Source organism: Mauremys reevesii, linkage group 15, assembly GCF_016161935.1.
Source record: "Mauremys reevesii isolate NIE-2019 linkage group 15, ASM1616193v1, whole genome shotgun sequence".
Lineage (NCBI taxonomy): Eukaryota > Metazoa > Chordata > Testudines > Geoemydidae > Mauremys > Mauremys reevesii.
The window spans coordinates 27,310,289-27,335,953 of record NC_052637.1 but is presented as its reverse complement, the minus strand read 5'-3'; the positions used below and the strand labels follow the sequence as shown (position 1 = coordinate 27,335,953).

The 25,665-nt window shown below is 51.0% G+C and overlaps 1 protein-coding gene across 4 annotated transcripts in view; it reads right to left on the bottom strand.

Annotated features, from left to right (window-relative positions):
- The window catches only part of SEPTIN9 (septin 9), a 260,037-nt gene that overhangs the window by 140,849 nt on the left and 93,523 nt on the right, over window positions 1-25,665 (bottom strand). Inside the window, exon 1 of one of the 4 annotated variants that reach the window (XM_039500935.1) lies at window positions 4,086-4,327. The exons of the other annotated variants lie outside the window; for them this stretch is intronic. Coding sequence (XP_039356869.1) covers window positions 4,086-4,140 — 55 coding nt within the window. The 5' untranslated portion in view covers window positions 4,141-4,327. Of the gene's footprint in view, window positions 1-4,085; window positions 4,328-25,665 lie in introns of those variants that run through there. 4 annotated transcript variants of the gene reach the window in all.

The window sequence follows — 25,665 nt, the reverse complement described above, 5'->3', positions numbered from 1 at the left end:
GCTGGCCCTGCACAAGTCTTGACAAACCAGACTCCAAACAATGTGGGGAAGGGGGGGGAGAAAATATTTCTCTGCTTATTAAAAGAGACAGAGTCTCTGCCAATCACATACCGGCTATTAAAGTATCCCATGCCATACCTGTTAGCCCAACCAATGCTTATAGATGGCCGTGCAACCGCCCAGTTCAAATCAGAGCGTTTCCTCCCCACCATCTGGGGCACTGCTCACAGGAGCATGACAGAGCCACTTTTACCCCCAACCTCATCACAGGGGATGGGGTTTTCCCCACTCTAGCTGATGCTCTGGTTTGGATGCTGGTGCTCATCAAACGGCACTGCAACAACTCGCTTCCCTCCTCCTGAAGACGTGCTTTGTGAAAGGATGCCCACGCCCCACAGCAGCGGCATTGCAACCCCACCACGCTGGCTCATGAGACATGGCAAGGCTCCCAGGCGCAAACCTGCACTGCGCCAGGGCATCCCCACACCCTGAGCAGGGACTCATGTTTGAGTGGCAGCCACCTCCCGGGGTTAAAAGCATGAGCTGCTACGGCTTGAGCTAAAGCGCCCAGGCTGGGGGCTGTAACAACTCCTATCCCCTGTGGACATGCCCAGAACACTCCCGACCAGTGGGTTACACTTGCACCGGGGGGCGAAGGAAGAGAGGAAGGAATAGCATCCCCTCATGCCAAGCAGCACTTCACTCCCTCCTGCTACTCTGTAGTTTTAGGTAAAGTGTCAGGCCCAAGCCAGCGAGAGACACTAGGAGAGGAACCAGACAGGGATGGCCAAAGGGAACATTTTTTGCAGGGCCGACAGGCCTGCAGTTTGCAAGAACAAAGAGGGATCCAGCTCCCAGAGGACCTGGGGTCTGTGTCACTTGTGATTTTTTGGCCAGATCTTTCACTTTTGGCCCTGGACACTTATGAGATGCCCGCCCAGAAATCAAACACTAGGCTCACTGTCGATGGGGTTAAGAGAATAACTGGAACTGGCGCTACCAGGGTCTCTGCTTGGGATGCCGCCGCAGAGTCGTGACAGCTAATTAAGCTGTGAACCATGAACCTGGATCCCAGCTCGGGGCAATGCCAGGACTCTTGGCCAGATGCATCCACAGCTTTCTCTCTGCTTCTCACTACACAGACAGGGGCTGCTGTTTTGGGAACACCCACACTGGCATGAAAATTCTCCCACTTGGGGGGCAGCTCCTTGTCTGGGGGGAACATTCACGTTCTGCAGCTAACAGCCTTCAAGCTCATTGCAGGGCCTTTACCATCTTCAGTTTGTTCTCTGAGTGGAGGATTACTTCAGGCTGCAGACAGATTTAAAGGCAGTTGGGGTGGGTGAAAGGGGAGGACTGTAATTACATCAGAGCCTGAGCGTACTTCAGCAGGGATGTGAGTGCAAGTCCCTGAAGGGCAGTTATACGCGCACTAGATGCAACAAAGAGTGGAAAACTGATTGAGCAGTCGGGCAGCTTCGCTCACTCCAAACTTCCACTAGCACTTACTTTGTTATGAGATTGTATTTCCCCCTCTCTCTCACACACCCACCCACCCCTCCCAGCGTGCTGCTGCAGAGACTGGAGTCCTGCAGGGTAAAAGATTGTGGCGGGGGGTGGCCACACTGGGGAGGACGTGCCCCTGATTTTCACAGGAGCGGAAAGATGGTCTTGTGGTTGATGCACTGAACTAGGACTCAGGGTTCAATTCCCAGCTGTATGTGACCTGCAGCAAGACATGCGGTGCCTCAGTTTCCTCCACTACAACATGGGAATGAAGATATGTCCCTGCTTCGCCGCAGGGGATATAAGACTGAATTCATGAGGGTCTGTGAAGTGCTGTGAAACTATGGCTACAGAGGCCCCAGAAGTATCTAGACAGACAAATCCAAAGCCATGACCCACCACCCCTGCTCTAGGGCTCTGCTATTTCTTGGTTTTCAACAGCCCACTGTGCGAAGCTCAGTTTCTTTGGACCATGGCTGGCTCTTAAGTCCCAGTGCTTCTGGAGGAAAAATGTTGCTTTTCGAGTACTTGCACCATTTTTAGGAAGAACAATCCCCCTGATCTTAAAATCACACCTGTATTCTCCAGGCCCATTCCAGATTAGTCCCTTTGTCCTGTCATGGCCTGTCTCTGGCCTACATGCCTTTCTGGCAAGAGTCCAGACTTGACTAGGTTAGTTCTTTGTGCTCTCCTGAAAAGTCAGCACATTGGGCACATGCCCAGAGCCCTCAGTTCAAAGGCATCCCTCAGAACCCTTCAGCGCTCCACAAGGGTCCGAGGGCGAGATACTCCTTCTCTCTCGTATGCTCTCCAGAGGCTCAGGCGGCCACAAAGTCACGATGCCGTAACAGGCAGTACAAATTCTAACCCAGTTCACAAAAGAAGCTTCCTCCGGCAGCTCTAGCTATGGCCATCTCACAGCTAACTCCAAGCTGTGCTGGCATTCAAGAGAAGCCAAGGGCAAGCCCTGCGTGTGCTTGGAGATTCACAGCCTTTTCTATTATGTCAGGCATGCACTTCAGACTAAAAAGCTACATAAACAGAGTAAGAAAAGACAGGAAAAATCCAGCCCGAGGATCTTCCCTTAGCAGATAACAACAGAGTGCAGCACTGAGCTGAACCAAAAACCCCATACACTCAGAACTGAGTGACAATCATCTCTGAACTCCCCAAAAAGCTGCCAGAGGATGTGAGATGGCAGCTGGCCAGGTTCAGACACCTCTATTTTTCCAGCCTCCCCAGCCCTACCTACAGAAGCCCGGACAAGTCAACAAGCAGAGCCAATTGCTTCTCACTTTGCTGAAGAAGAGGTCAAACCCTATTCAGTCTGTCCCCTTCTCTCCCGCACGTAAGAGGGCCAGTCTCCAGCTGTGGCCAGTGATAGTGACTCAATGCAGCTGTTTCCAGGCGATGGCAACCGCCTTGTTCCCCATGCAGAAGTGAAAAGCTCTTTTCACACCCTGAAAGCACAGCCTGCAACATTTCCCAGAAGAGAAGCCGTATGACGTTGGCCTGGCCCTGGGACCCAAAGATCTGGGCTCAGTCCTCAACTCTGCCGCATTGGAGGAGCGAACTGGAAGCTAACCCTTTACACACCGCTGGATGAGCGCCAAACCCACAGATCCCATGGCCACACCGGATTCAGCCCGCCTGGTGCTGGTAGGTGCTGGGGACAGGGCCCTGACGGTCACTGCCCCACAGACAAAGAGTGCCTAGCAATCCCGGACTTATCTGCCTGTGGATTCGCTTCACTGCCCTATAGGAGAACCCAGGGCCAGGAACTCAAGGAGTTTTGCTGAGCACAGATGCTGCTGGAATAGCAAATATTTCCAGGTCTCTTTCTGGCTGGGGGGAGGGGGAGGAGCTGGCAATAATCCCCCTCCCACAAGGACCCAGGAACAGAAGGGCCCCACTCCCTGCACTGCCAAGGAGGCTGCCCCAGACACAGCTCAACAGGAGGTTGGAGGGAGGGAGGCGACGCTGGCTCTTGGATTCACCCCGTCCGCAGATGGCTGGAGCCTGGAGGGGTGGCAAGCTCGGCCCGAGCAGGCACAACGGCGAAGGAGACTCAAAGACGGGGGTGGGGGGGTTAGTTGCCAGCTGTTGCCCTGCCCCCTTGAGAGCCCGGCCTCTGCTGAGGCCTTCGGGCGCACAGAGCCCCCCAGGGCAGCTGCAGCGCAGAGACCCTGCCGGGGACTCCGCCTGCCACTCACCGGAGCTAGCGACCCCCTGCCCTGCGCCACCCCCCGCCGCTCGCCGCCCCCAAGAGGAGAAAGGGGACCCGCTGCCAGGGCAGCCCCGCGCCTCCCTGCAACCCCAGCCCGGAGCGTCCCGGCCGAAGCGCCCACTTGGAAACTAACCAGCGCGCAAGCGGCCCCGTGCGCTCCCCCAGCCCAGGAGCCAGCGACCCCCTCCCCCGTCGCGGCAGATCCCCCCCAATCCAGCCTCAACCCAGGCGCTGCCTCCTGCGGCTGCTTCTCCCCCTGCGCACCGGGGGGGGGGAGACCGCAGTATCCCCCCAGCGCTGAGGGGGACCCCCCGGCAGGGCTCGGGCGCTGCCCCGCGGCGCAAGCTCCTACCTTCGAAGTCGGAGATGATGCCCTCCAAGTGCGCGTTCACCGCCGGGTCTGACATCGCTACGCGACGCGCGGCCCCCACCCCCTCCCCAAATAAAGCCCCCGGCCGGGGGTGGCTGCGCGGCGGCCAAACTCCTGCCGAGCCCCTGGCCGGCCCCGCAGCAGGATCCCAGCGACCGCGGGCTGGGTTCGCCGCTGAGCTCGCCGGAGCCCCTCTGGGGCCCCCTCCCGCTCGCAGGCTCGGGCTGAATGAATGGAGGAAGGGCAGAGGGAAGGAGCCCTCCCCGCTCGCTCACACACACCCAGGGCACAGCCCCAGCCCGTGCGAGCGCAGCCCAGCCTCCCCTCCTCGCACTGGCTGCTCGGCACGCCCGTCAAACCTGCCTCCCGGCTCGGGGATCGGGGGCAGGCAGCCGCCTCGCCGCCCTCCGGCCCTTTGGAGAGGGGCAAAAACAGAGCGGGAGGGCGGCGATCGCTCCTCGCTCCCCGAGAAAGTGCCAGTGAGTCGTGCCGGTGTTGGCCAACACGCTGTGCAAGGCGAGCCGGCTGGGGCGGGCTAGCGAGGACCCAGGAGCTCAGCTGGGTAGAGCTGGGGTGAGGCTGTTACAATTGGGGGCGCCCCTCACGCACTCCCTGCCACCGGGAGAAATCACCTTCTGCCACTATGGACAGGGAACAGGCCACCCTGCAGCCCCTTTCGGGGGGGGGGGGGCTCATTCGCTGTGCCCAGTACTGACACAGGCTGTCCCCACTGCTTCTATACCCCCCTCTTTATTTCTCCCAGCCTCCCTGTATTTCCACACTTCTCCCCACCACTTCTGCCTCTACTCCTCTCCATCCCCTCTTTGTTTCAGGTTTGGTCTACTCGCACCAGTAACTAAAATGGGTTTAGACACTGATTTAACCGCCTGTAGTTAAACCGGTGCGATTCCCTTATGCGGATACTCTTACATCAATTAAGTTCAGGGGAATAAGCTACCCTGCTATAACCAGCTTAGCCGCAACCACGCTGGGGGAGGATGGTAGAAAACCCTAGCCACCATAGAATGAGTTCAGTCAGGGCAAACAATGGGTGTAGAGTGGGCCTTAAGGACTGTACCAATTCAGTGAGTTAAACCAGTGCAACTTTATCGTTCATAGACAAGGCCTCATGCTTTCCAACCTTCTTTGGATTACACAAGACCTTCTTCCTTTGCTTTACCTCCCCAATTCTCCCTTGTACTCCCTCCTCCAACAGCGTCAAGCCCTGCTGTGCCAGTAACAGCCTTTCTGGAGGAGAGACCCTTATGATCCACTCACTCTAACTGGTTAGAATATGCCCATCACTATAGCATCAGTGCATGTTCCTGCAGCTGATCAGAGATTGCTACAGAGCAGTTAGACATCATCATGCTGCATCTCCCTGGGGACTGAGTCTTCCGCAGCTGGGTGGTTTCAGATTGATATACTCTGGCCCTGGAGCCCGGGTGCAGCTTCTGACTCCGTTTTGTCACTCTCTGCCTCCCCTCTTCTCGGATTGTGCATCTCGCCCCCTCTGTATGTTGCCCCTCCCCTTCTGCTTTCTCCTTCCAGCTGTGACTCAGATACTACAACCTTTACTCAGACTGGGTATAACCCTATATGTAACCCCAGAGAAGGCTACTACTCAGCACGTTCTGTTCCATTCTCGGTAGTCTTACACTGAGCTCTTCACCCCGTAGCATCTGAGTAGGAGTGACAGAATCTGGCACTCTGTCTTGTCATTGTCCCAACCAATGATTTCCCCCAGAATCGTTTTGACTGTGCTACCCTAACCCACTGAATTTGTTCAGAGACAGTAGCAGGAAAAGTAGCATAAAACAGACCCAATGTAACTCTTTTTCTGCTAGGCCATGAGGGAAGCGATGTGAAAAGAAGCAGGCTGGGTATAACCCTCCATTGCTGCAATAGGGGCGCATCTGCAGATTTATTTTATTTTTAAATTTGTAATGACTTTTTCCCCCCAAACACTGAAGAGACTTGTCCTAGCACACGGGAACCCAAAAGCAAAACGGACTGGCCCAAAGCTGTCTACAGCTACGGGAAATCCAAAAGACAAATGAGTAAAGGGTGAAAAGCACAGCTGATTTCCACTGCTGTTCAATCCAGGACTTCACTGAGTGATGTTCAGTTGCTGATTTGATGACATTTGTGCCCTAGCATGTAACGGGGCAGACCACATGAACCAAACAAATGGATCGCCCGTCTAGATTGGGTATTTAACACTGCTGGTTTTAAGCCATATGAAAGCAGCAGCAGAAAAGGTGATTTATTTTTTACCCAGTTTTAATAATCTGAAGTTACATGGAAGGACTTTCTTAAAAAAAAGAAAACCATGATTGTTTAAACAAGCTGACTAATGCACCCTTTAAAACAGCAATACGGTATTTTAAGCTACAAACAGCTTGTCAGACATTACAGCCTCTCTTTAAAAAGAATAATGCTCGTGTCTTAAATTCTTTACACGGAACTGGTAAACCACAAACAGTTCAGAGAGGTTCGCACTTTGCCTCCTTGCCATCACGGTTTAAAAATAATGTAGATGCTTATTGCAGTGATAACGTGAGATTGCTCAAAAATACGTGAGTGCAACTTTCTTTGGAAGTCCACGTTAAATTAGCCCAGTTATACATTCCAAGTGTGTTAGACAATGGCATGAGCTCACATGGGTTTACAGCTTGAATTGCCTTTCTTGTGATGCTAATCTCACATCCTTAGTGGGCCCTTGCCATTTGCAGATCTACACTGAGTCTTTGGGGAAAGGAAACTATTGTTACATTATACAGAATCCAACGCTGCTGACCTGTACCAGTGGCCTTGGCACCAATTTTGAAAGGAAGCTTGTGCTTCCTTCTTGTATGGTGCTAAAGTGCAGAGGTTATATCCACAATCCATTTTAAGTGGACAAAAAAAGCCCAAACACAGAGTCGGAGATTTACAATTGGCTAGTATAAGACAGTGGTTTTCAACCTTTTTTCATATGCAGACTCCTAAAAGATGTCATATGGAGGTGCGGACCCCTTTGGAAATCTTAGACATTGTCTGCAGACCATGGATCCAGGTTGAAAACCATTGGTAGAGAAATGTTGCCTTGCTAAGACTGATGGAGAATTCTCCCAGTATTGGGAGCTGTATAACCTGAGTTAGATTGAGATGAGCACTGCTAATGGGCATAAGCCTCTGGTGAATTGTCATGATGGGGGTGGGGCTGGAATACAAATAAAAAATAAAGTGAGCAAGCAAAGAAAGAAAAAAAATACGGAAGGAAAACAACCCATGGCCCTCCGAGGGGCTGAATAGTGCCTGTGAACCATACAGTGCTCTCACTCCCACTGAATTCAGTGTGAGAGGAGACTGCTGAGACCCTCAGTGAGCTCAGTCCGTTGTCTGAAGTCTGATGTTACCCTCCGAAATACGTCACCCAGGCAATAGTGTTGTGCTGTGATGAAATCTGTGTTTTTGAGATGGGGAAGGGGTCAGGGAATAGGGAGTGAACTAGCTAGTGGAAAAACCTGCTAGTTCGGTACATTTTTAATGCCAGTTATCTCAGTGACAACAGAGCCAGAGCCTGGACTCATAGCTTCTCTGGGAAATACACCTCTTGTGATACAGAGGGAAACAGCTTCCAGAACAGAGATAGGCACAGGGAGATTCCATAAATGCAGAGATAGGGGAAATGAAGTCATCAACAGGAAATCAAAACCCTTTCTCTCTGTTTATTTGGTAAAATGATACCTATTGTGGAGGAAATGGGAAAATTTCCACTGCCTCACACTGCACAACCTGGGCCAGAGGGAGAGACGAGGGGGAGAGGTTTGTATGGCCACATTGCAACTTGTTGCTTTCCAGATGATTCCTTTTTTTTCCCTTCCATTCCCTTAGAGAATTACTTTTCATATAAGGCTGCTAAATGCCATCTGTTCTATTAATAGCACACTGAGTGGTGCACAGAAAAGGAATATTAGAAAAGCTAACATGGCATGCAGCCTGCTCAAACTTGGGGTATGCCTACACTGCAATTAGACTGCAGCTGCTGGCCCGTGCCCGCTGACTTGGGTTAAAGGGCTGTTTAATTGCAGTGTAGATGTTAGGGTCCCTCCCTCACTGCAGGGTCCTAGAGCCCAGGCCCCAGCTGGAATGTCTCCACTGCAATTAAACAGCCCCTTAGCTCGAGCCCGAGTCAGCTGGCATGGGCCAGCCACAGGTGTCTAATTGCAGCATAGACATTCCCATAAACATTGAATAAAACCCTAACTGATAATGCTTGTGTAGGTTTGATTTAATCTGTGAGGAAAGTGACCAACATCTGAGCTAAGGCTGCTGCTATCACTAGCACAGGGGTGTGAGAACAGTGAGTGAATTATATACCAGATGGGCTGTAACAACTGGGCACAATGAGAGGACTGGAGAAGGAAGGGGCGGCTTTCATTTGGAATGGTTTTGCTTTTGTTGGGTTAAGATATAGAGTTGTAGATTCTTAGCAGACTTGATATCTCCTCTCTTCCTCCATGCAGCTGTCCTCATCTCTTCCTAGTTTCCAATCTGCCCCTAAATTCCTTGAATGTCAGATTTATTCCTGTGGTCTCCCAAATCTACCCGGTCTGCTAGGATTGATGGGAAGGGTGACTTTGTCTAATGGGCAAACTCAGCTATCTTAACATAATCTCAGCTATGCGGTTGCTTTGCATCAGTCTGCACCACAGAAGATATTGAGGAGATGGGTACCCCACATCTAATCTTTGCTGGTAATAAAAATGAGGTGCTGTCAACAGATCACTAGGCCCAGATGAGGGCATCTAGAGCTGTGATGGAATTTGGAAATGAAGAGACGGAGATGCTAACCCCGATATGCAATCTCTCATTGAAATCAACTACCAGGATAGCAAATAGCAAAATAAATAAATAAAACGCTAGGGATGAGCAAAAAGGATTGGATACTCATGTTTATGGATAACAAGAATATCCAGATTTACAATAGTAAATATTATAAAACTAACAGGAGTTTTAGAAGGGAGGTAAATGCTCATGCCTTGGCAAAATCCAAATGCTAGCTGGCCGGGGTTAGGAGACAGCTTTCCCTGGGGCAGTTTATCCCATCACTGCCTCTCCCCCAGTGCACCTTCTTCTGAAGCACCTCTTACTGACAACTGGCAGAGTCAGAATTCTGGACTGGATGGACCTTGGGTCTGATCCATTATGGCACTTCATATATTTGTGGAGTTTAAGACCAGAAGGGACCATTTGATCACCTAGTCCAGGGGTTCTCAAACTGGGGGTTGGGACCCCTCAGGGGGTCGCGAGGTTATTACATGGGGGGTCGCGAGCTGTCAGCCTCCACCCCAAACCCCGCTTTGCCTCCAGCATTTATAATGGTGTTAAATATATAAAAAGTGTTTTTAATTTATAAGGAGGGGTCTCACTCAGAGGCTTCCTATGTGAAAAGAGGTCACCAGTTAAAAAGTTTGAGAGTCACTGACCTAGTCTGACCTGTATAGCACAGGCCACTAAATTACACTCAGTTACCCCTGTATTGAGCCCAATAACTTGTATTTGGCTAAAGCATCTTCCAAAAAGAAGCCAGTATCATTCTCATGCACACCATATCTGGAGCAGATGTTGTGATGGCCAAAATTATAACAGGGTTCAAAAAAGAATTAGATAAATTCATGGAGGATAGGCCCATCAATGGCTATTAGCTAAGATGGTCAGGGATGCAACCCCATACTCTAGGTGTCCCTAAGCCTCTGAGCGCCAGAAGCTGGGAGTGGATGACAGGGGATGGATCACTTGATGATTATCTGTTCTCTTCATTCCCTCTGGGGCACCTGGCACTGGCCACAGCTGGAAGACAGGATACTGGGCTGGATGGATCATTGATCTGACCCCATATAGCCGTTTTTCTGTGGTAATATCATCTCCCTCCTCCTACTTACTACTCTCCTATTTATACATCCAAGGTTTGCACTAGCCCTTTTTTGCCCCATTCTATAGATATGGCCTCTATTCCTTGTTCCTAAGAGTATGACTTTGTCGTTGACTGCATTAAAACACATTTTGTTTGGATGGGCTCAGTTTACCAGGCAATCCAGATTGCTCTATATGACGGCCCTGTCTTCAGCATTATTTACCATTCCACCAAGCTTTGTGTCACTTGCAATGTTCCTGCATTATGATGTTTCACAGGCCCCAGAAGCAAAATACAGGAGCCAAGTTAAAACTAGTATAATCCAACATAACATAAAAACAGCCATACTGGGTCAGACCAAAGGTTCATCCAGCCCAGTATCCTGTCTACCGACAGTGGCCAATGCCAGGTGCCCCAGAGGGAGTGAACCTAATAGGTAATGATCAAGTGATCTCTCTCCTGCCATCCATCTCCACTCTCTGACAAACAGAGGCTAGGGACACCATTCCTTACCCATCCTGGCTAATAGCCATTAATGGACTTAACCTCCATGAATTTATCCCTTAATATCTGGGACAAAGCAGCAGCTCTGAGCCTCGTTCTCCATAGTAGAAGTCCTTTGCTCATGCTATCCCTACTGTCAGGAACTGGGTGCCTCCTGGCTCTCTTCAAATGCTTTCTCCAGACCTGTCTTTTCTCCCTGGCCTATGACTCCCAGCTCTTCTCTTAAAAAGCAACCAATCAAATCTGACCACTTAAATCAGCCAGTTCTTTTTGTGATCAGTCATTCTCCCCCAGACTTAGTCTTTACTGGCTCTCTAGCCCTGCCATGCTATAGTTACAGATGCTACCTGTAAATTGTATTATAATCTACATACTTTACAAGGATAACTGGATTTCCTGGTAAACTGGAAACTTTCCAGTTTGGCAAGGCATCCCACTGACCAAGCCAGCTACATTAAGACCAGTATAAAGAAAATCACAGTTGCAATATCATCAGTTGGCTGGCCAGCAACCTTCCTACACAGCAAACTTTCCCCTCTGGTTCCTCTGAATTCAGGGGCCCATCTGACTCTGTGCTGGGCCCCAACATATCTCCAATCTCCCCAGTCAATTGTGTGCATCCTCGCTCACGCTGGAGGCTGAGTTTTCCAAATCCCATGGCAATCTTCGTCCTCAGAAGCAGCTAGTACTGGCCAGTGTCATTAATTGGATATGGGGCTAGATAGATCTCTGGTGTCATTCAGGCTGGGCAATTCCTGGGCTCCAGATCCTGCAGCTGCACAGGGATGGGGAGGAGATGCCAGGGACCATGGCATGGCAGAGGACTGTCCAGACAGCTGTATTATAAAACAGGGGCAGGGAGGAGTGACACGTCACACTGCGAGTACGCTCCCTTCTCTAAACCCTTCGGAGTCCCCCCTTATCGCTCTCACAGTCTGCTCCCACCTCGAACACCAGGCTCAGTTGCAGCGGATGGCCTGAGTCATTGTGGCTAAATGAATCCTGTAGGCATGTTTTTAAAATTATCCACAAACCGTAGCAGATAATTAATCCACATCTCCCTCTTTTTCCTCCCCTGGCTCTAATTAGAAAATGGAACCCTTTGAGGGGACCCGCCGTTCACATCGGGCAGTCAGACACCTCCCCTGCTGAGCTGAATCTGCAGCTGTTCCATGATGAATCAGCCCTCAACAGCTTTCCAGGCCAGGGCTCCCATTCCGTAGGATTCAGAGGGGTAGCCATGTTAGTCTGTATCAGCAAAAACAACGAGGAGTCCTTGTGGCACCTTAGAGACTAACAAATTTATTTGAGCATAAGCTTTCCTGGGCTAAAACCCACTTCATCAGATGCACAGAGTGGAAAATACAGTAGCAGGTATTTACACAGTACATGAAAAGATGGGAGTTGCCTTACCAAGTTGGGGTCAGTGCTAATGAGACAATTCAATTTCCATAGGAAGAACACACCAGCCTCTGTGTCCTGCAGGGAGAAGGCTGGGGCTCAGAACGCTCTATAGCTCCCCCTATGGCTGATGCAGGAGCAATGCTGCCCGATCCATCCTGTCTGCTTTGGTCAGAACAGTGGAGTGAAGTAGAAAACCAAGGAGAGAGGGGGCTTTTTAACTGTCAGGGGGCAGAGGCATGAGGAGCCCAGGTGACTTCACTGCTCCTTAGCTGCTCTCCCCCACCAATGAACTCTGGAAGATAGAGCCAGCACACAGGAAAGCTTTCCTGCCCATTCCAGCCCCTAGCCAGAACTAGGATCCCTACCAAATCCAGTGCAGTGAATGCAAACACACACATCATCCAATGGAATCTTAAGCCAGCTGCTTAGAGAACAGGGAAGGAAAGGTTTGCAACTTCCTAGAGAAGGAAGGAAAGAGTGTCATTAAATTGGGCTGGGCTTCCTTTCTAACTGGGCTTTAAATGCCGCTACAGTCAGTGAAGTGACTACAAAACTGGCCATTGTCCATGCATCTATGTGCACCCATCATGTGCTCAGGTTTCCGCCAAAGTTTCGGCTCACAACACCCCTAGGAAGAAGCCCCCTGTGATCTCCCTTTTACAGGTGGGGAAACTGAGGGAGAGTGTGTTCGTGGTAGTGATTTTAAAATGGGGTCAGCACATCAGCTGCATCTGGGTGGGGAGCTCTTCTGAAAATCTGATCCTTATTCAGGTACCTACATGGAGCTGAACTTTTTGGAAAGCCTGGCCCTGGCTGTGGGTGCTGAGCATTTCAAAACCTGACCCTGATCTCCTTTGAAACTCAGGACCCAGGAATGAATTTAGCCTGAAACAAAACATGTGCTACTAAAATACAGTTACAGCAAGAAGAGTGACTCTATAACAATGATATTTATTTTCCATCAGTGTTTCCAGATCAAATTTGCTCACTTAGTCAGAGAATCAAGCTGTGCCTTTTCTCTTCCATGTGTACATACATGCACACCTGATCCTGCCAACAATATGCCAAGGCCCAAGTCCTCCTCTTGTGCAACTTGGAATAACTCCCTTGATTTCAATGGAGTTGCTCTGGATTTACACTGGTGTAATTGAGATGAGAATCTGACCCTAAACCTATTCGCTTCAGCAGGATTTACACTGGATTTACATGGTGTAAATGAGACTGGCGTCTGGAATTCAGACTTGAGTCTCGGTCTTGCTACCCATACGCAGGCAAAACTCTTTTTGACCTGAATGGCAGTTTTCCCATCTCAGGACTGCAGGATTGGACCCTGAGCTGTCAGTTCTGTTTAACAAGAGCTTGCCCTGCTGCAGCTACACTGTCTCTGGCAACAGAAACCTTGTTTGTGCCAGCAACCTGAGCAGATGTGACACGGAAGATGCGGGGAGCACATGGGCCCAGTTTTACAGACTATAATGGAACACATGGGGGTCAGCAGTAGCATGCCAGGGGGCCTACAGCCCAGTGGGCTCCATACAGGAACTCTGCTGCTGACACGGACACGAAGCGCCCCCCCTCCCCAGGCGACGCTCCCAGCAGCACTCAGAGCCTTATTGACCTGAATGAGCAATTTGTCCATTTACACAGAGCGACCCGTGTGCACTTAATGAGTTTGCTATTGACCACACGGACCTCATGCTGCAAACACATGAGTCACTCATGGCATCGGTGTCAGAGCCCAGCTGGAAGCATTTCACGTGGAGCCGTCAATTCCGGCTATTGTGTGCATCGAGGAGCTGGGAAACAAAAACACTGTCCGAAGCCTGTGCTGAGGGACATGCTGATCTCCCCAGCTTCGCCAGAACACGGACACTCCAGCAGAGCCAACGTGGCAGTGATGACACAGCATGTTCGCTGCCTCCCTTAGCCCAAGAGAGACCTGCACCGCTAGGCTACTGGCTTAGGGAGGGGGGAAATAGGCTAAGGATACCATTGCCATGCCTCTTGGGGGGTAGGTTGGGAGACTTAAGTGCTTTGAGATCCTTGAGTGGAAGGGGGAGTGGAAATACCAGTTAGGATTCTATCTACCCAAAGGTAGAATAAGGTCAGTCTGAAACTCTCCATCTTGTTTATTTTCAGCTCAGCGCTCGTTATAAAAGTTCCGTTTAAGGTGCAGCCTTATTGGAGGGTGACTTTTCACAACAAAGGCCAAGTGTGCTCTCCCACAAGGGGAACTAGCTGACAATGCATCATGCTGCGTGCATAGAAATAACGTAGGGGCTACCCTACATTACAACACAGAGGCGCAAAACTCAGCAGGGCCAGGACACTTGAACCCAGAGGTCCGAACCCTTCCTTGGCCCCTGAGGAGTTTAACTCACTCTCTCTCTCTCTCACACACACACACACTCACACACACACACACACACACACGTCGCCCCTCGCAAAGCCTTCCCATGCAGCTGTCAGAGGCATCTGACTCTGTCAGAAGTGGCTGGGCCGTTATCTTGCGCGAGAGGAGATGTCCTCACATTCCCAGCAGGAGATATTGTGCATGTCTCTTTGCTCCTGGAGGGAAAGGACAATGGGGTGGGGGCAACGTTAGTTTGGGACCCTGGTCCCCAGAGAAGCAGGCCACTTTGGTTACTGAAAACTTCCCGGCAGCCCCTAATTAGAGAGGGCTCGGAGGAAGAAATGAGCCAGTGTAACACCCATGCTTTGCTGCCAGATGTTTCTCCCTCTGCTTTGCAGCTGGTCTCTAGCTCAGAGCTTCCGAGCTCCTTCCTTCAGGATAAGGAGGTGATGTAGGAAGAAGACGGCTCTCCATGCTGAGGTGCTGCAGAGATTACCCTTGGCTACTCCGGCTTACACAACAACCCTGGCCCCTCTCTCTCCTCCCACATACACAGCCTAGTCTTTCCTCTCTCTGCCTGTCTGTCGCCCACCCTTCCCTCTGCGCTCCTTCTCAAGTTACACCAGGCTGCTAGGCGGTAGTGCAATGCTCTTTTCCTATCCAGCTGGGTATGTCATTCCAGAGAGCAGCACACAAACCAGCCGTGGAGTCAGGCTGTAGAGATGCTGCCCTGCAGCTCCTTCAGCAGTGTGCTCGTGACCTTTTCAACCCAGAACTTTTCCAGTCATAAATACGCCAGCAAATGGCTGGAGAGTTTCCTCTTTTATGGCTCCCTACTGCCTTGCCATGAGGCTGTTTCCAGTGGTTCCTGCTACATACACCAGTCCCCGCTTGGCTTCTCCCCACCCTGCAGAGGCTCCAGTGATGTTCCAAGCCCCACATGGCATCTATCGGGACCATGAAGATCTTAGACACAAACTGCAGGCTGCCTGATCCAAAGCTTGAGTCAATGGGAGTGCAATTGGGTGGAGCAGGCCCTGAGAGTGATGGTGTCTCCTCAACCGCTTTTCCTTAAAGATTTTTTTTAGAAAAAAACATCCAAAGAGCCGATAAGAACAATTCCTCAGTTATGTACCCACCCAGCTTCCTCTGCAAGAGGCAGACAGAATAAAGTTACAAGGCAGGGTACTATCATGGTAGCTTACTAGCTTTACCTTAGTAAGAAAGTAAAAAAAAGCAAGAGTAGGGGGAAAAAAGTGAAAGGAAGAGAAAAATAAATCAATCTTTCCTCTCCTGCAGGCACCCTCCCACCCAAGATCTCCAAGGCCTTTTCAAACACCCATGAAGCAAACCTCCTAGCGCCTTGCTGAGAAACAGTCTGATCCTCCTTAAGCAGATCGGGGAAATGAGGTGCAGGGAGGGTTTGTTCTGTGTTTGTACAGCACCTAGCACAATGAGGTCCTGGACGTGGGCTCTTAGGCCCTGCTGCAATATAAATACCCATAATCGAGTGACTTGCCCCAGGCTGCTCAGTAGAGCCAAATCAGAAATCAAGTCTCCTGATTTTCAGTCCTGTATTTTAATCACTAGACCGTACTTCCCCTCTGCAAAACAGTGTGAGGCCAGATAAGCAAAAGGAACAGGGTTAGTGTGGGAAACTGTTACATATGGTGCTGTGTATAACTCTTCATGGTGGTGCCAGACCATCAACATCCGCCACTCCTGGTAGGGACCGGTATCAATAAGAACCAAATGCCCGTCGTAATACAGCCTCTTTACCTGCCCGTCAGAGTGTGCAGCCTGTCGGTTCATTCATGCCCTCTGGTTAACACCACATTACCCCACTAGTTCATCTGCAAATGTCTTTCACCTGCAACTGGGCACACCTGCCTCACAAAGTGCACAAGCAGCTGCTGAGTGCCCTTCAGCTGTTTAAAATCCTGCAGCATGAGGGAGATTCCTGGCAACCACTGAACTTTGCTCCGCCTCCAGTCCAAACTAGCACCGAACCACGGTGCGTGCATCATTAGGAGTGCGGTGATAAGTGTCTAGAGAGGCAGGATCCCAGCAATCCACACAGGCCGGCCAATCCCTCCAACACCTCTGCTCTGCACTTGTACACCTACGCCCATCCCACCTCGAGGGAAAGTGAGTCTTGGAAGCCTTGTCAGCACAGAACTTCCGCACCCACGCTAAGCAAGAGGAGCTAGACTATTTCTTCTCCCTTGCAGCCTCTTGAATCTTTGCTCTCTGGTGCAGCCAATGTCTGTGGCATTGGAGCGTCAACTTCCTTCTGGCACTCAGCCAATGGTGAAAGCCAGCCTTCGCCCTGCACACTTCTTGTTATGAGTGTCCTCGTTCCAGCTGCTGCACAAGTAACATCTGTCAAAGAGTCTGTCAGTCAGAAGCTGGTGGTCACTGATACTGGATGTGGACAAAGGCAAGTGGTCCATGATGCTGCGGGTGCAGGAAGCCATGGGGCATGTCTGATAAATGTAGGGTTACCAGATAGCAACTGTGAAAAAACGAGACAGGGAGTGGGGGTAATAGGCCCCTATATAAGAAAAAGTCCCAAAAAACGGGACTATCCCTTTAAAAATGGGACACATCTGCTCACCCTCGATAAATGGCTTGTACAATAGGATCTCAGAGTTACCAACACCAGGGTTATGAACTGATCTGTCAACCACACACCTCATCTGGAACTGGAAGTACGCAATCAGGCAGCAACAACAAAAAGCAAACACAGTACAGTGCTGTGTTAAATGTAAACTACTAATACAATAAAGGGAAAGTTAAAAAAAGTTTTGACAAGAGAAATAAACTGTTTCTGTGCTTGCTTCATTTAAATGAAGATGGTTAAAAGCAGCATTTTTCTTCTGCATAGTAAAATTTCAAAGCTGTATTAAGTCAATGTTCGGTTGTAAACTTTTGCAAGAACGACCAGAACGTTTTGTTCAGAGTTACCAACATTTCAGAGTTACAAACAACCTCCATTCTGGAGGTGTTCCTACCTTTGAAGTTCTACTGTATTTTTGCTTGGGTGGGCATGACACATTGTGCCCATCTAGGCAAAAATACAGACCATTTAGCAGGCCAGCCAATGGTCAATGGAGGGGACCCACAGTGGGAAGGAAAAACTATACTCAGGAGAAAGCATGTTCCCTGTGGCCTGGGACTGTAGTCTAGCCAGGGCCGGCTCTGGGCACCAGCAAACCAAGCACGTGCTTGGGGCTGCACATTTTCAGGGGCAGCATTCCAGCCATTTCTTTTTTTTTTTTTGCTTCGGATGGCAAAAGCCTAGAGCCGACCCTGGCAGCAGCAGCACGTCATGCGCATAGGGCACCCTGGGGCCGCTGTGGTTCACGCCGTGTGGGAGCAGCGCCCGCACCTTGTGGCTGGGCTGGGCAGGCTCCAAGAGCCCAGGGCTGGGGCGGCAGGGAGTGCAGGTGGGGGAGGCACTGGGGTGGGGGGCAGCCAAAAATTGTTTTGCTTGGGGTGGCAAAAAACCTAGAGCCGGCCCTGAGTCTAGCATGGTGACTTGGGACCTGTCTGCAGGGTCCCCTGAGTCCCAGGTTAGAGCCCTAACCACTGGCTCACCCTTCCTCCCGCCAAACAAAAAAGGTTGTAGGAAGTTGAGTCCCGCATGCATGTAGACGTGAAGCTATGTCCAAGCAAACCTCCCAGATGCGCCCACTCTTCCAGCCTTCTGTGGTAAAGGAGACAGGCACCGTTTATAAAGGGAGCAGAACTGAGAAGCACGTGCTAGCCAGACCGCATTATACTAATGGGCTGGTTCCATACTTCTCAGCTAACGGGCTCCCCAGGCAGCAGTAAGGCAGTAATCCACTCTGCATGGCCAATGGAGCAGGGCCAAACCCCGCGCATGCCGAGGTGTTGCTATCCAGCTCTGACTCCGAGTAGCCCCTCCACGGGACGTCAGAGATGGCGAGACCCAGGGAAGAGTAGGGACACCAAGAGTGAAGCCGGCTGCACGTCTCCCCAGATTGTCAGGTCACAGGGCAGGGATCTTTGCTTTTGACTGGCTTGTGAAGTGCATCACGCGCCTAGGGTAATATTTATACAACCGGCCGACTCTGCGCAGTGCCACAGGAGTATAATGTCCATGGTCCGAGGTGATTTTCCTTGGAGGCCCCCGGCAGCCCTGTCCCAGTCTTCAGGGGACTCCCCCACCCCCCATCCACACACACACAGACCGATCCACCACACCACCTGCTCTACGGCTTAGGCTACTCTTTCCTGTTGAGAACAAATTCTTCTCACTCAGAGACTCCCATTTCAGCACTCGCAGCCCCCACCAAACGGGGGCAGGGCGGTACCGAGAGAGAATCAAACCCAAGACTTCCGCATAGTTGTGCTAAGGGCTTGGCTGCCACCAGTTCCAACTGTTCTGGTTTTCTGCTCACGGAAGCTCTTCCACTGGCACGAGCAGCTTTCTGCACATGCAAGAGCAAGGGGCTGTGGAAGCTGGCTCCCATAATGCAGAGGGGATCCTAATAAAGGTTCGTGTGCTGTGAGATGACTGGCAGGGGTGGGGGTGAAGTGGTACCCAGGAACCAGAAGGTCCATTGCAGCGTTTCCCCTGCAGCGGGGAAGGGAAGAGTATAGAGCATGTGAGATGGAGGGAGGCAGATCCCTGAGCCATGCGGGGGATTCGGGAAGCGATGGAGGATGGCGGCGCCTGGGGCATGTGAGATGGAGGGAGGCAGAGCACTGAGCCAGGCGGGAGATTCGGGAAGCGATGGAGGATGGTGGTGCATGGGGCATATGAGATGGAGGGAGGCAGAGCACTGAGCCATGCGGGGGATTCGGGAAGCGATGGAGGATGGTGGTGCCTGGGGCATGTGAGATGGAGGGAGGCAGAGCACTGAGCCAGGCGGGAGATTCGGGAGGCGATGGAGGATAGGAGATGAAGCAAGATTTACAGCCCCACAACAGGAAGTGGAAAATGCTAAGTTGACATTCCATGCAACCCGCTAGCCAGGTTCTAACCCCTCGGAGTGAAACCAGAGAGATGGGCTGACTCTGAGGGCTTTGGAACCAGATAAGAGCCAAAGACACCAAAGCAGAGGATGCCCCTTAGTAAGAAGTGGCCTGGCTTGTATGGGTGCGTATGGGGGCGGGAGGGAAAAAGGCTTGGAATGGGGTAAGCCATGGGTTTGAAAACAGCTTTTGGCTTTGCTTCTGCAATGTGCTGTCGTAAGCTGCTCTAGCCACCAGCGCTCTTTGGACAGGAAGCGGCTCCATCCATCACCCCCTAAATCAAACCCCCTTTTTGTAGCTGTCTAACATCTCGGTTCCACATGTCTTGCTGTGGGCTTTGGAGTCATTAGCTTTGCTTTTGTTTCAGATGGAGGCTGCAGAGCCAAACTGCTCTGATAAGCAAGCCATGCATTGGCTGTCCCCTTGCAGTAAGGGAGCAGTGCAGTTTCATCTCCACATGCATAGACCTGTGTACATAGCACAGGCCCTGGTCACACCCTGGCCACTGGGCTCATCTGCAGGCAGCAAAGTGTAATTGGGCAAACGCCTGTCCTGATCAGGAGATCTTCTCAGTGTCCCTGCACACAGGAATGGTAGTGAGACAAGCAGGGGCGGCTCTAGGATTTCCGCCGCCCCAAGCAGGGCGGCACTCCGCGGAGGGCGCTCTGGCGGTCGCCGGTCCCGCGGCTGCAGTGGACCTCCTGCAGACGTGCCTGCGGAGTGTCTGCTGGTCCCGCGGCTCTGGTGGACCTCACGCAGGCATGCCTGTGGATGCTCCACTGGAGCCGCGGGACCAGCGGACCCTCCGCAGGCATGCCTGTGGGAGGTCCACCGGGGCCGCCTGCCGCCCTCCCGCGGGACGCTGTCCCAAGCGCGCGCTGGGGTCTGGAGCCAGCCCTGGAGACAAGTGTAAGGGGCTCACTTGCATTAATCCCTCCCGAAATATCAAACATGTAGGGCAGGCTGCATTTGTTCAGTTACTGGCCTCAGCAGCCACCCCTGTGCAATCCAGGTGACTTCCCCCACGGTCTCGTCATTATTATTTCATTGTTACATTGCAATAGCACCAAGAAGGTCCAATGCACGTCACAGCCCCATTGTGATACGGGCTTAGGGTGACCAGATGTCCCGATTTTATAAAGACAGTCCCGATTTTTCAGTCTCTTTCTTATATAGGCTCCTATTACTCCCCACCCTGTCCCGATTTTTCACATTTGCTGTCTGGTCACTCTATAGGGGCTGTGCGAACACATAGACTCAGACAACCCCCATTCTGAAGAAGTTACATTCTGATTGATTTTAACTTCTAAATGCCTTCTCCTAGAAAGAAATTGAAAAAGAAAACAATTGTGTGCATTACGCATTAGCCATGACCCTCCATTTGGACATACCAGTGAGACCCTCCTATAGAGGGACGGCTCTTTAACCATATTCAGCAGACTCAAGGCATTATCCTTAATCTCTGGAGTGGAGATGCTTGGCTCAGGCTCCCTAGCAATAAATCTTCAGCACATCTTGGAAGCCAATGGACACCACAGATGCCATCAGATTTCCAAAGGTTATTGCTAAAGTCTGCGAATGCGGATTCACTTCTGTAGCTGAAAGTTTCCAAATAAAGGTCCTGCCAATAATGCTTGCTCAGAGTTTATCGGAGAGGAGATCACTGCCAGCCAGCCAGAGCATGGTTCCAAGCCTCACTTCAAGACAGCAAACCCAAAGCAGCTCCACTTATATCACAAAGTACAATTTGACCCTTTGGTTATTAGTTTTTGGTGGGAAGGGATGGAATTATTTTGTTAAAACCTGTTTAACTCAAACAGCTGACAGTGAAAAGGGGTCGGGGGAGCGACTGTCTCTGGAGGCCTCAGAATTTCATTGTACAACTCAACTGAGGACTGAGACAAAAAGAAAAAAGCACTGGACTGGGAGTCAGTAAATCTGTGTTTAGTTCCTGGCTCTGCCACAGACTTCTTGTATGCTCTTGGTCAAGTTATTTAATCTCCCCACGCCTCAGTTTCCAAAGCTGTAAAATGGGGGGGAAATAATTTCCCTACCTGACAGGAGGGTTGTGAAGAACAATTCAATGATGTCTGTGAGGCAGTCTCATATGATGGTGATGAGGACCATATAAGGAGATAGCTGCAGCTTGCGCATCAGACCATTGTGGGCAGGGTCACTCTCCTATTCTATTTCTCCACCCTCCAAAAGGTCCTCCAGTAAATGAATGATGGGGAGTCCAGATATTAAAAACCAACCAGAAGAAAAATCTTTTTCCTTTGTTACAAACACATAAACCCTTAAGACCAACTTTATCCATCACAAAGATGGGCTACAAACACATTAACAACTTCGAGTTTTCCTTTGCAGTTCATGATCCTGACCTCATGCAAATGTCCCTTGGCGTAAAGAGCAATACAAGTCACTTTTCACACTTTCCTAAGAGGTGACAGCGGGTCATTTACTGGCTTCCTGGTTCTCTGCAGCATCCACCATGTGGTGGCAGAATTCAGCAGGGCTCTTGAAGTGTCAAGGTTCCATTGGAATGCTGGGGAGCACTAGGTAGATGGGGCGGCCTCAGGGCAGCTGCCATTCCAGCTCCTGTTAAGCCAGGCAGAACAAGTTAAAGGGACAGTTGCATGTACAGAGTCATTGTTGACATAGGTACTTGGGGGGAAGGGCTCCCTCTTGGACACCTACCAGTCTGGAAACAGTTTTTAGGACCCTTGGGAATGGAACCTCTTGCACTGACGTTACCGTGGCCAAACAGGCCACTCCTTCTGCGACTGGACTCAACCAGAGTCCTTGGCAGTGCAATAAAAGGGGCATTTAGAAAAGTCACAAAGCCTCTTGAAAAAACCTTCCCGCAGTGAGAAGGAGGAGGAGGAGCTGTTTTGCAGCCAAGCCCCCTTATAAACAGGGTGATAATGATATTTGCATCAGAGCAGAGGATGAATGCGGCTGCACTGCAACACCAAGCCTCTCTGTCTGCTCAAAAAAGCCTCTTTCTTGCAGAGCTCATGTTTAATCCATGCTGGGAATCTCTACTGCCAGCCATATTAAAGCACAGCAAGAGCTCTCACCTCATATCGATTTATACCTCCAGACACTCTCAGAGGAGGGTAAGCAGTGGTGCAGATATCAAGAGTACCTACTGGTTGGCAAACACCATCTTGTTTTTAGCAGTCACTTACGTAGCTAGTCACTGTACAACGTAGTCACTTAGCTAGTCACTGTGCAGTGATACAAACCCAAACCAGAGCCATAACATTATTATGTCATGTGTATCAGAAGTGACTGAAAGCTGTTAGTGTTTCATAGCAGTTCAGTGGTCTACATGAAACAAGCTGATGGGTCTCAGGCCAGATCCTAGGAGACCACCTGTCTGCAGCCCAGCTAGTACAAACTGCTAGCACAGCAGAGAAGCCAAGGGAGAATGATCTGCAGCTCTTATCCCCAGAGGCAGGCAGCCCCACACAACACCATGTGTCATCTGGAGGAAGAGTCATTAGCAGCTTGGCTTGAGCACCAAGATCCAGATTTTTCCCAAGGAGCTGGTGGTGAGATTTTCAAGCACTCAGCACCCAGATTCAGGATCCAATGTTCAAAATAGCTCTGTTTCCATTTGGGTGGCTAAAGTTACAAAAGTGCCCATCACCCAGCAGCTCCCCTTGTGACACATTGACGATCACGAGCAATGTTAAAACCCTAGCCTCTGAGCCACTTATCTGTAGTCATAGCTATAAAGCCTACCTTAGCGGTGGGCATGTTTTTCTGGGCCATTTGGGGAGAGGTGATGTGTGTGATCTGGGGATAGGAAGATGGGGATTGATTTGGGGATTTTATATGGCAGCTGAATATATTTAGTGATTGGAATTTTTATCCTGGATATTATCAATGTTGTAAAGGGCAGGAGATTAGCACTATAAATCCAAATACATACTGTGGCATGAAATCTATCCATCTATATGTGTTATAGATATAAAATGTATTCTGTTTATTTGCAAATCAGGTCCCAACATTTTAGGGCCTAATAGGAGAAAGGCAGTAAAATAAGCCAGGTTTTGCACTGAAAACGTTGTGCAAGTCTCTGATGTTGGCTACAACAGAAGTGGTGACACAGCACTTACAGATTAAGCACAGGATCTTCACTCCTAGTGGAGCAGACTTGTGTTCCTCAGTGCTTTTCCAGATAACACTCTTTGCTTTGCGCACAGTTCGCTAACAACAACTGTCAATACCTTCCATCCACAACTTTCAACCTATGGTATTTCAAACACAGTCCTACTTGATCAGCTGCCAACCACAGAGACCTGCAATGGGACCGGGAGAATGGGAGAGGTGCTCAAGGTGAACTTTAAAGAAAACAATATGACTGAATGTCAAGATAAGGGTTGTTCTAACAGCAGCATCATATTCCTCTGCCTGCTAAGAATACTCTTTAGAGAGGTTTGGAATACTTATTTTGCCAGCCAGGTTATTACAGTCACACAGCAGTGTCTGCACCTGCCTCGGGAGTGTCCCTTTCATGACCTCTTTGTAGAATCTGATTGCATCACTCAGAACTTTTGATGCTCTCATGAGAAAATGCGGTTTTGCTTCACTTCTCACTTCAGCCTCCGTTCCCAAGGAGGTCCCTTTAATTCGCACCTGGCTTCTCTCAGCTTAGTCCAGTCCTCCACTGACCACAGCCAGTCTCAGGGCAATGTGGCAGCATGAGAAGAGATCACTACAGAGGTCATACACTCAGTTCAAGGTGGGAGATGGTGCTGGCTGAGGCCCTTATCCTGGAAATATTCAGACAGGAGAGCAGTCCCACTGAGGTTCAAAACAAGGCTCAACCATTCCTCATCATTTACCTATATTATGCTATGTGTCTTTGGACATATGGTACACAAATAGCCATCCATTTCATGTCATTCTTCTGCCAACAACAAGAGCTGTAATAAACCGATGGAGAAATCACTCCAGTATGTGTAAGGTTCAAAAGTTTTCTTAAGCAGCAGCCATAGTTCTTACAAACTAGAGGGTAAACCTTGAAGTCTGCACCCATTCCTTAGACAAAATTTCCATCCGCGTCAATTGTTCTGCCATTCTAACAGATGGGCAAGGCCTCTAGGCTTTTATAGACCTACGCCCCAGTTACTTTAGAGCGGGGGTGGGCAAACTTTTTGGCCTGAAGGCCACATCGGGGTTCCAAAACTGTATGGAGGACCGGGTAGGGAAGGCTGTGCCTCCCCAAACAGCCTGGTCCTTGCCCCCATCGGCCCCCTCCCACTTCCTGCCCCCTGACTACCCCCCTTAGAACCTCCGACCCGCCAACCCACCCTGCTGTCTGTCCCCTGACTGCCCCAACCCCTATCCACAACCTCACCCTCTGACAGGCTCCCCGGGACTTCCACGCCTATCCGACCACCCCCTGTTCCCTGTCCCCTGGCTGCCCCAACCCCTATCCACACACCGACCCCTTGACAGGCCCCCCAGGACTCCCACGCCTATCCAACTGCCCCCTGTTCCCTGGCTGCCCCAACCCCTATCCAACCGCCCTCTGTTCCTGGTCCCCTGGCTGCCCCAATCCCTATCCACACCCCTGCCCCCGACAGGCCCCCCGGGACTCCCACACCTACCAAACCACTCCCGGTTCCTGGTCCTCAGGCTGCCCCACCCCCTAGCCATACCCCCGCCCCCGACAGGCCCCTCGGGACTCCCATGCCTATCCAACCACCCCCTGTCCCCTGGCGGCCCCAACCCCTATCCAACCGCCCCCTGTTCCTGGTCTCCTGGCTGCCCCAACCCCTATCCACACCCCTGCCCCCGACAGGCCCCCCGGGACTCCCACACGTATCCAATTGCCCCTGCTCCCCATCCCCAGACTCCGCCCCCCAGAACCTCTGCCCCATCCAACCACCTCCTGATCCCTGTCCCCTGATTACCCCCCCGGGACCCACTGCCCCTTATCCAACCCCCCAGCTCCCCGCCCCCTTACCATGCCGCTCAGAGCACCAGGACTGGCAGCTGTGCCACCTGGCCGGAGCCAGCCACGCCGCTGCGCTGACTGGCAGGAGCTCACAGCCCCGCCACCCAGAGCGTTGATGGCACAGCAAGCTGAGGCTGCGGGGGAGGGGCCAGGGGCTAGCCTCCCCGGCCGGGTGCTCAAGGGCTGGGCAGGAGGGTCCCGTGAGCCAGATGTGGCTCACAAGCCGCAGTTTGCCCACCTCTGCTTTATAGTCTGACAGGTGTAGAGGGTAAAGATACATTATAATTGCTATGCTGGAGCTTCCAGGAGTGACGTTCAGCATGGCTAGTCAACACTATCTTTGGAGAGACGCTCGGGAGTACGTATGTAGGTGACAGCAAGCTGCAGATAATTCAGTCATGGCTGGTGAGCTCTCTACCCA